Source organism: Eleginops maclovinus, chromosome 22, assembly GCF_036324505.1.
Source record: "Eleginops maclovinus isolate JMC-PN-2008 ecotype Puerto Natales chromosome 22, JC_Emac_rtc_rv5, whole genome shotgun sequence".
NCBI classification, from domain to species: domain Eukaryota; kingdom Metazoa; phylum Chordata; class Actinopteri; order Perciformes; family Eleginopidae; genus Eleginops; species Eleginops maclovinus.
This window is the reverse complement of record NC_086370.1, coordinates 14,948,494-14,959,070: the sequence shown is the minus strand read 5'-3', so window position 1 is coordinate 14,959,070 and position 10,577 is coordinate 14,948,494. Positions and strand designations below refer to the sequence as shown.

Genomic DNA, 10,577 nt, shown 5'->3' with positions numbered 1-10,577 from the left:
AATGTAAAATTAAGGGTATTAAACAAATAGATCGGGCATCTTTGGGTCTGTCTTAAAGCAACTCACTGGACAGCAGTGCGCAATGGGGATTTTGTATTTAATTAACATAAAATATCTTCAGGAGAGCAGCAAGACTGTGCGTCACAGCCATCGGCGAATATGGGAGGGGGGAGGGGGCCACCTATGGGAGTCAACAAACTGCAGTGTGTATTCTTTCCACGGCCGACAAAACCAGTCCGGTTGATGTGAAATGATGACTTAGCTCACAGTGTTACAGGTGACTGGAGACAGCTGGGAACCGAAGGGGCGCAGCAGAGGGACCTCAAACAAGCTGATGGAGCCGGCACAGTGAGCTGTAGGTGAATCCCCAACCTGTGAGTGCTGCCCGGGACCAGCGCGTCACCTGAATGACGGGATATGAGACAATGAAGCAACTAGGGACGTCGGGGATAAAACGAGTCCGAGTCACGGAAGTGGAAAAGCGCATGCGATGACGGACGGCGCAAGGGACAGAGAAGAGGTAAAGCAGAAGGAAGTTATCTAGCTCATTAGTAGGGCTTTTGGTGCTGGAAAAGAAAATTAAAAAACAGACAGAACAGATGTGCCAAGCGTGCGTAATTTAATAAACAAATCAACCGGGGAAAGCCGATTTTCTTTCTCAAAAGACAAGACTTGAGACAGAAAGGGAAAAAATCATGGAGCCGGAGGAGACCAAAGAGGGACACGCCACTAATTTGGCTCAATCTGCCGCCTCCAAACTGTCCCAGATGAGCGAAAGAACTCAACAACTGGGCAACGTTATCCAAGATCCAGTTCGGCAGAAAAGGATTATTTTAGTAATAGTCTGCGTTGCACTTTTGTTAGACAATATGCTGTATATGGTAATTGTGCCAATTATACCCGATTACCTTGAAGGGCTACAGAAAGCAGCGGATCATGCCGAGGCCATTGCACCGCACTCCAACTTCACTAACAGCACCATGCACAAAACAGCAAAGGGAAACTTCGACCTACAGATTGGTGTTCTGTTTGCCTCCAAGGCAATCCTGCAGCTCCTGGTGAACCCGTTAAGTGGCACGTTTATAGACAGGGTGGGGTATGAAATTCCACTCTTCATCGGTCTTAATGTCATGTTCCTGTCCACTGTTACTTTTGCCTTCGCTGATAATTACGCGACTCTGTTCCTGGCGCGGAGCATGCAGGGCCTCGGCTCGGCTTTCGCAGACACCGCGGGGATCGCTCTGATCGCAGACAGGTACACAGAGGAGGCAGAGAGGAGCAAAGCGCTGGGTATCGCCTTAGCTTTTATTTCTTTTGGGAGTCTGGCGGCGCCCCCCTTTGGAGGGGTCCTCTACGAGTTTGCAGGGAAGAGGGTTCCCTTCCTGATTCTGGCCTGCATCTGCCTCACCGATGGCATACTGTGCCTAACTGTGCTGAAACCCTTCTCTAACCGAGAGAGAGAAAACATGCCAGTGGGCACCCCCATGCATAAACTGATGGTTGATCCTTATATAGCTGTAGTAGCTGGTGCTCTGATAGTTTGTAACATCCCCCTCGCCTTCCTTGAGCCCACTATCGCTAACTGGATGGAGGAAACCATGCATTCCAGTCAGTGGGAGATTGGCCTGGCATGGTTCCCTGCCTTCTTCCCTCATGTTTTAGGTGTATTCCTCACTGTCAAATTGGCAGCCAAATACCCTCACCTCCAGTGGTTTTACGGGGCTATAGGTATGGTGTTCATAGGTGCAAGCTCCTGCACGGTACCAGCCTGTAAAACCTTTGGACAGCTCATGTTCCCGCTGTGCGGAATCTGTTTTGGCATCGCCTTCGTGGACACGGCGCTACTGCCAACATTGGCTTTTCTGGTGGATGTGCGACACGTGTCAGTGTATGGCAGTGTGTACGCCATCGCTGACATCTCTTACTGCGTGGCCTATGCCCTAGGGCCCGTGGTGGCTGGCCAGATAGTACACGACCTGGGCTTTGTGCAGCTCAATTTAGGCATGGGCCTCGCTAATGTACTTTACGCACCAGCGCTCCTTCTGCTGAAAAACGTGACAAAAATGAAGCCATCTTTCTCAGAGCGAAACATGCTCCTGGAGGATGGCCCAACAGGACTGTATGATACGATTAAGATGGAGCAACGAGAAAAGAAGAAAAAGGGTTTGTGTACAACGATCGACGAGGGTGGCATTGAAACCTTTGCCCAACGGTCATATTCAGAGGAGGAATCCTCAGGAGGAGAGTATGCGTAAAAGACCTTTAACTGGGTGTAAAACTATCAAAGTGCCAATGTAAAGTTGTGTGCATCCCGTCCAATCCAATCACTTACATAACACGATTCGGATTGTGTAACGACATAAATTATGTACTGCTTCTGGTGTCAATTCCTCCGGGTATTGTCAAATCAAGTAGCTTCAAGCTTTTGCAGTAGAAAGGCGCTCGCTGGCGTTTGTTCGTCTTAAAGTGGGAGTATTGTGAAAGATTTGTTGAGATAAATGTCAATTCATTACCAGTATTTATCACTGTATCAGAATCTTGCTCATATTCAGGGATTATGTGTAAATGTATTTTAACAAAAGAACAACTGTACTGTATGCGTCTGTCAATGTGAAATGTATTTATTTTTGCCAGAGTTGTGCTGCTAAACTCAATATGCAATACTGTGTCACACGACGAAATTGGAAAGATACAACAGATGAAATGAAGTCTGCGTGTTGTTGTCTAATCATTTTAGTTTGTTTTGGATGATGTACTTCTGGAATGCATAGCCTCTTTGTGTGATCTGAAAATGTATATACATGTATATTCATGTACATAATTAAATCAATATTATGTGAATGGTACCGTTTATGGAAATGATTTATTTAGGCAATTATTCATTTACCCTAATTAAATTACACGTATTCTGGTGCACGACACATTTAGTTCCTTTGAATTATGAGGACACCAAAATGATAATATGATGTTACTTTTGAATGATGGTTATATTCATAACGTTTTTTACTGGATGTTGGCCTTGAAGCACACTTTAAAGCACTATAGAATATAATATTTAAAACGTGTTAAGGCCTACACTGAGGTAGTTCTAAAGTTTTTTAGTAGTAAATGAATCCATTATAGAGAAGGTAACTTTTCCTGACAAAAAAATGGTTTGTAACAGATTATAATAAGTATAATCCTTACGGTTATATTTTTATTTAAATCTAACAGCTACGCTCGTGGAAAAACTGCAAATCTTTGTAGATAATACGAAATACGAAAAGCCAGTCAAATGCAGTGAGGTGGAATCATACTCCGAAAACAGCTCGACTGAAAGTGTTGAAATTCAAAAAGGAGGAAGACAGCACAAAACACATAACAGTTCTTCTGCAGCATGTGAGCATCCGAGGCGCACAGTCGGTGTCTAAATAAGGTGGGGTGAAGATGTGAAGTGCCAAATAAACTTATCGGCGAATCGCAGGACTTCTGGGAGGAGCCTGGCAGCCAGGAGGGTGAGGTATACCCTCTCAGCATCTCTCCTGAGCCAGCGAGGGAGTTGCGCTCGTGCCATGCTGGATAGATAGATGCTCAAAATTATAAAAGGACAAAAGATGTGACATTTAAAAGTATTTCCGCCAGAAATGGATGCAAGTCTAGCTGCATAATCCTAAACTCCTTGCTTGAGTACCAGGACGGATTGTTTTATCTTTCTGGTGAGTAAAACATTTCGTTTTTGATGCTTTGGTTTATTCCATTTGTATTAATGTGTTATTGCTAGGATATTTATGAACGCTTGTAAAACATCAAATGCTGAAGTTTTAGAAAAAAAATAAGATGGTGACATCTTCCAAAGTGTCCATTCATATTTGTTTTAGTCATGACAGTGATTTTATTTGACTGCTCTGGAATGGAGACTGATTAAGACCAATTACACCTGCTGGAGTTTGATGCTGATACCATTTTATTTGTGGACACAGAGTCTGTCTCTCTGCACTGCCAAGATGCCAGTTTTGGACCAAGAGCCCTCAAGGGATTCAGGAGGGGGAGATGTAAATATATATTTGATTTATACTGTATATTAGGATTAAGAGTCATTAAACTGCAATATGCATGACAGAAATAATGTTTGACAATCAATAAGGAGCTAAACAAATCTAAATTAATTTAAAGGATACCAATTAAGATATAGAAATGAATGTAACAATCAATGAATGATTATTTGACATTTTAATGAATTATTCTCTTATTCTGAGTCAAGTGAAAAGAATGATTTACAATGTGGGCAATCATTTGTTCTCTACAACTCAACACTGAATTATCATTTGTTTAAAGTATATTCTTGATAGATTTATATAATGCATGTGGCAGAATGGACTACAGAGTTTTACATTGATGAATGTTGATATGTTGTCCCAAATAAAATAAAAACCTTGAGCTGTAAATGCCACACACTGCTCAGGGTCTTCCTAAGCTGCCACTGCCTGCTCTGAAAGACACACTGGACATGTACCTGAGCTGCATGAAGCACTTGCTCACAGAGGAACAGTTCAACAAGACCCAAAATGTAGTGAAGCAGTTTGGAGCCCCAGGAGGAATGGGGGAGCTACTTCAGAGCAAACTCATGGAGAGAAGGGAGAACAAGGCAAACTGGGTAAATAAAATGATTTGATCAAAAATCTACAACAATTAAGTGAGAACGTTTTTATAAATCCTAGAACTGTTTTCAACTGGTGACACCAAGTGTAATGAGCGACAGTCTTGTTATAGTTCATATTTGGCCTTTTTGATATATTGATATTTTAAAATATGAGCAAATAAGCTGTATTTTGTGTATCTATAAATAAAAGTATGGTTTGTGTACAACCTTTGTGATGACTTATCAATACATTTCAACCTGAAAGCCACATCCAATATTGTGTTTTTACCTTTATTTATCTTACTTCAACTTTTAAATCCCTATTACCTGATAGAGTTGAATCCCTTTATGTCTGTCTGCAGGTGTATGAGTACTGGTTAAATGACATGTACCTGAATAACAGACTGGCTTTGCCCGTCAACTCCAGTCCTGTGATGGTCTTCCCACAGCAGCACTTCAGGGCTCCCATCGACTCTTTAAGGTTTGAGACACAGCACGACTGAAACAAATGAATCATGAGAGAAACATCACAGGACAGCAGTTAGAAATGTATTGTCTCTTGTGAGTCATCATGTAAAAGTTACTTCTTGACAGGCAATTTTTGATTGCTACGGCACGCATATTTGAGAAGTGCAAGCGAACTATATGAATTACTCAGAGACCAGCTTTGATTGATTATACTCACTTGAACACTACCTTGCTACACATTGACAGATAGGGTCATTACCCAAAACACCTTGAGGGCTGAGACCTGGCTAGTGGTAGCAAGGTTAACAGACATTGAAAGCTTGGTTTGGTTCTGGTTCTGGGACTTGTGTTGTTTATAGTTTTAAGTGTAATAAAACTACACAAGAACAAGGCTAAATGCAGGGACTTATTACCACAAGTACAGAGAGCATGAGAGGGAGTGACCAAGTACAATAAGTGTGTGTTTACGGAAAGAATTTCACAAGGTAACATCCTCCTTTCTCAGGTTTGCGGCACACTTGATTTCTGGAGTTCTTGAGTACAAGACTCTTCTTGACTCGTAAGTTAATGTACAATCAGAGCTCAAATGAATAGAGTCTTCACTTACAATTCACGTGTAAATAAAAGGCTTGACAAAGTGTTTGCGTGCAGTCGTTCCCTACCTGTGGACTACGCGCGCGGCCAGCTGGCAGGAACCCCTTTGTGTATGGAGCAGTATTATCGCCTCTTCACTTCCTACCGCCTGCCGGGAACTGAGAGGGACACGCTGGTGGCCCAGGAGAGTAGCGTGATGCCAGAACCTGAACACATCATTGTGGCTTGTAAAAACCAGGTCAGACCCAGTGAAAACAAATCCTAAATTGTCATAGAGTAGTAAATTATTAGCTTCTTCAGGGGCATCCTCATCATCATCATCAGCATCAAGGAGATTATTCAGTTGACATGTAAGCTCAACACTTTCAGGATCCCTCATCTGTGTCTCCTCAGTTAAGCATTAAAATACATGGTTGACTTCGGAAACAGCAGTTTGAGTGAGCCGTGTTACAGCACAACAGAACTGATCATCACTCAATGTATCAGATGGTACTGTAAACTGGGCACCATGCTTACTTATCACCCAATGAGTGATTAACAAGCACAACCCGCTGAAAAGCACTCTTTGTTATTTATCAAGAACATGTTTGACATTTGCATTTCAGTCAGCCTCTTGGCTTTTTAACGACATGTTTATGATGATGGTCAAAACAACAATAAATGAGACTTAAGTTGTAAAAAAACTGTATTAAGGAAACAGCCTTTTCCAGATTCTGAGTTAATATTAAAAGTAATACCTTAAGGACGAGTGCATTTATAAGGCTGGTCTCTGTCCAGTTCTTTGTTCTGGATGTGGTGATCAACTTCCGCCGGCTGAACGAGAGAGACCTCCTGACTCAGCTGGAGAAGATCACCAGGATGACTGACAGCGAAGAAGAACATCTCCCACCCATTGGTCTCCTCACTTCAGATGGACGGACAGAGTGGGCTCAGGCTCGCAGTGAACTAATGAGAGGTTTGAGACCCTTTAAAGTCAATTGGCTCTCAATGTTTCCAAGTCTATTTGCCACCACAAATGTATTCTTTTCACCCTGTATTTTGCTTCAGAGTCTACCAACAGGGACTCTCTGGACATGATTGAGCGTTGTATGTGCCTGGTCTGTCTTGATGACCCCTCTGGGCCCGAGCTAAGTGACACCACACGGGCAATGTTGATGCTGCACGGTGGAGGAGTGGCCAAGAATGGGGGCAACCGCTGGTATGACAAGCCCATGCAGGTGAGTGAGAACAATTAGGAAGTAAGGCAAAATCATTGTTTGTCTCCTTGACTTGTTCCACTCAGTCTGGCCTGAACTTATATAGGGAACATGTTAGAAAGTTGAGAAAAAATAAACAACTGAGTATAAAAGGAATTTAGATATTTTAGGGCTACTATATCTTCCTATTTATTGAGAAAATGAAATAACTGAACAAATAAATGGTTGTCCTTGACAGTCCTAGTGGTTGTAATTAGCAATCTCATGCCAAATACATATTTATTATTTAAGGAACTTCTGACTGAGGGTGGACGTCCCCATTGGATAACAAGCCATCAGCATGGTGTCATTAGCATGAACTTTGATGGAGATGTTTTGATAAAGAATTCAGATCACTTGAATGAATTGGAGGGGTCATTTCCAAATGGCTCCTTCACTGCAGGGTGTAACATATGGAAGACATGTAGTTGAAGACATATAAGAGATGTAACTGATACGGTCTATGAATTAAATCTTGCTTTTGCATTTTGCTTCAACTCAAATAAATCCCACTGACAACAGCATGGCTGTATCAGTTTGTTGTAGGAGCTGACGGCTGCTGTGGAGTCGTGTGTGAACACTCAGCATTTGAGGGAATTGTCCTTGTGCAGTGCACCGAGTATCTACTCAAATATATGTAAGAAATGAAATGCAAAGCATGAAATATTTGTTGCCATATGCTTAAAAAATCCATTGAATACCATCCTAGAAAACTAGCCAGCTGACATAATGTTCCTATGTGTTGTCAGGATTGGCAGCCCATCAAAGCTGGTCAGAGCTGCAAGTGTGAGCGAGCTGCCTGCACCCCGCAGACTCCGCTGGAAATGTTCTCCAGAGATTCACAAACTCCTCTCCTCTTCTGCTGACAAACTACAGAGGTCTGGGTTTACTCCGACTCCTGTTCAATCAAAACATGAATAAATCCTTTCATCTCATAGCAGGGTTTCCCCTTATGTGCTCAGGCAGGTGAAACATCTCGATATGAATGTCCACAAATTCTGTGATTATGGGAAAGAGTTTATCAAGAAGCAGAAAATGAGTCCTGACGCCTACATCCAGGTTGCTCTTCAGTTAGCCTACTACAGGTAAGTGGAAGATGATTATAACATGAGTGATTTCTGATCCTTACTTTAACCCAGGCTTGCAGCTAAAAGGCTTTCCCTTTGTGTGTTGCTCTAGATGTCACGGCAGACCTGTGTCGACCTATGAGAGTGCTTCTATACGCCGGTTCAAGCAGGGCAGGGTGGACAACATTCGCTCTGCCACACCAGAAGCCCTGACCTTTGTCAAAGCAATGACTGATGGGAAACTGTACACAAGTGTAAGATACAGTCATACAGTCCAATTCAAATGAATAACGCTGTATAATGAAATAAGGAAGTATTTGCTTATTAGAGCCTTGCTTGATTTTTTTACTTTCTTCTATGTGAATAAAAGGATTCAATAATCTAGCAATTGATTCTCGGTTGTTTGCACTTACAGGATAAAGAAAAGATGGAGATGTTACGCAGTGCTATAACCACGCAGACTAAGTATACCATTCAGGTGACTATATTCTCTCGCCTGATTCAAACTTATATCACAAGGTTGACAGTAAAGTAAACACAATAACATATGGTTTCATTTTTCTTTTCAGTCCATTACAGGGATGGGAATAGACAATCACCTATTAGGACTACGTGAACTTGCCCATGAACTGAAGATGGAGAAGCCGGAGATTTTCAAAGATGAAGCCTTTCTCATCAGTAATCAGTTCATTCTCTCTACAAGTCAGGTATTGCCTCCTGATTTTAAAACGTTAAACTGAAGCTATATTTGCAAAATGTATTAAAAGGTACATTACACCAATCTTAATCTGAAGTTCAGTTTAAAGGAGTACTGTTCTGCTAGTGAATACAGTCTATAATGTCCAGTGTGGCTTTGCAAAAATTCTTTTTGAAAGTCTATTCGAGTCAATTTTCTCAGCTTGTTGTAGAAATGTAAGCATTATAACAGAACATGTGAGTGGGCATATAGGAACAAAGAGGGTTCAAATAAAGTTGGGCTGCAACTAATGATTATTGCCATTTTCTGTCGATCAGCACAGAACCAAAATATTTAACGTTCTATAATGTAAGGAAAGAAAAAAACTTCCAACCATCACATTGGATAACATGGAAGCATGACATTTTTAGCATTTTGCTCAAAATAATTACTTAAACTTACATTTTACAACACAACCCTCAATCGTCTTATCTCAAGCTTTCCATCTACAGCAGTTTTCACACTGTTGAAACTGTCAGTAGTGAAGAATTCACTCTCCCCTCAGGTTCCTACTACCGTTGAGATGTTCTGCTGCTACGGACCCGTGCTTCCAAATGGATATGGAGCGTGCTACAACCCTCAGTCAGACCACATTATCTTCTCAGTGTCCAGTTTCCTCGACAGCGCACTGACATGTTCAGCAGAATTTGTCAAGTGTCTGGTTGAGGGACTCATGGACATAAGGGATCTGTGCAATAAATGTAACTCCAGCTCTGATGTAACGCAGAAAGAACAGGGTCAGACTCTAGAGACACACACACAAACAGAAACAAACTGGCAAAGGAAAACACCGCAGGGACCAGCGGATAACACCGAGACTCAGCAAACACTGCCACAGGTTGTGCTGAGGAAGCCAAACCAGACTAAAGTGGAGGTTCAAACCCAAACTCCACCTGTGATGTCACAGGCGGAGACACAAGCTTTGAAGAACGGAAGTAAATCATAGGAAACAGTCACCGGCAGTAAAAAGAGTTGTCGAATTTGGTGCTGCCACAATGTATTCCACAAGTCATTTACAAAATGCACTGTAACTGTGATACAAAGTGTTATGTAAAGCTGTTTTGTTGTGTGATGTAAAATGTATTAAGTGCTGATGATAATCTAATCAACTTTTTCTTAGGGAATATTAGAGATGTTTGTTTATATATATGTTGTTTTCTGCTGTTGTCACACACAAAAACATACAGCAGTCATTTAAATGTCTGTCAACATGCCTTCGTGTGAACTTAAAATTGTGAGATTGTGTTGTTGTTTTGCACTAAATTATTTGCCAAAGAAAATGTAATTTATTTGTAATTATTAGGTAATGAGCAAAAGTAGTCAGTGTTTTATGGTCAATGGCTGATGTCTCACTATTTAAACGTACATATGGCATGCTGCTAGAGACACACAAGACATTTGATAGTTTGTGTTACACAATAATTATCAATTTATTAAAATAATTTGAAGGGATTCTGATTATCTTATAAAAGAATGTTAAATGTGACCATAAGTGTGTATTTTTAAATGTATGAGCATAATATATAAATTCAGTTATTTATTTTTGTATGAAATAAACTAATGTTACAAAGTGTAAATGTACGTTTTAAAAGTAAGTATGTGAAACTTACTAACCAGAGGTGATCACTGTGTTTATTGTAAGAGATTATTGTATTTATGAGGTATGTTGTTAAATATTAAAGAACAACAAAATGCTTATGTTTGTTTTGCTTTGAGTTTTAAATAATCTATTCTGATGATAGTTCCAAGACAAATGTATGATAAGGTGAATTGAAAATAATCATTACAACCCCCTTTCAGTGAAATAAGCACATTATGACATTTGTTGTCATTTAAAAAATACAATCCGATTCTTGCGG

General features: G+C 40.9%; 2 protein-coding genes across 2 annotated transcripts; both read left to right on the top strand.

The window, feature by feature from the left end:
• The first annotated feature begins 272 nt into the window (after window positions 1-272).
• slc18a3a (solute carrier family 18 member 3a) lies at window positions 273-2,768 on the top strand. Its single transcript, XM_063875234.1, has one exon. It carries the CDS (start codon window positions 696-698, stop codon window positions 2,253-2,255), a length of 1,560 nt encoding a protein of 519 aa, XP_063731304.1. The 5' UTR covers window positions 273-695; the 3' UTR covers window positions 2,256-2,768.
• A 774-nt stretch (window positions 2,769-3,542) lies between these two features.
• Window positions 3,543-10,328, top strand: chata (choline O-acetyltransferase a). Its single transcript, XM_063875230.1, has 15 exons — window positions 3,543-3,695; window positions 3,960-4,031; window positions 4,442-4,633; window positions 4,981-5,099; window positions 5,592-5,645; window positions 5,738-5,918; window positions 6,458-6,635; window positions 6,728-6,897; window positions 7,452-7,552; window positions 7,665-7,793; window positions 7,878-8,000; window positions 8,095-8,236; window positions 8,398-8,460; window positions 8,552-8,689; window positions 9,224-10,328. Exons 2-15 carry the CDS (start codon window positions 3,984-3,986, stop codon window positions 9,662-9,664), a joined length of 2,079 nt encoding a protein of 692 aa, XP_063731300.1. The 5' UTR covers window positions 3,543-3,695; window positions 3,960-3,983; the 3' UTR covers window positions 9,665-10,328.
• Window positions 10,329-10,577: the final 249 nt, after the last annotated feature.

Bases quoted from the DNA above. Each gene is read 5' to 3' on its own strand.
- chata (XM_063875230.1), top strand. From the start codon at position 3,984: ATGCCAGTTTTGGACCAAGAGCCCTCAAGGGATTCAGGAGGGGGAGAT. The intron at 4,634-4,980 runs GTAAATAAAATG...GTCTGTCTGCAG, and splicing joins GGGAGAACAAGGCAAACTGG to GTGTATGAGTACTGGTTAAA. The intron at 7,794-7,877 runs GTCTGGGTTTAC...TTATGTGCTCAG, and splicing joins TCTGCTGACAAACTACAGAG to GCAGGTGAAACATCTCGATA.
- slc18a3a (XM_063875234.1), top strand. From the start codon at position 696: ATGGAGCCGGAGGAGACCAAAGAGGGACACGCCACTAATTTGGCTCAA.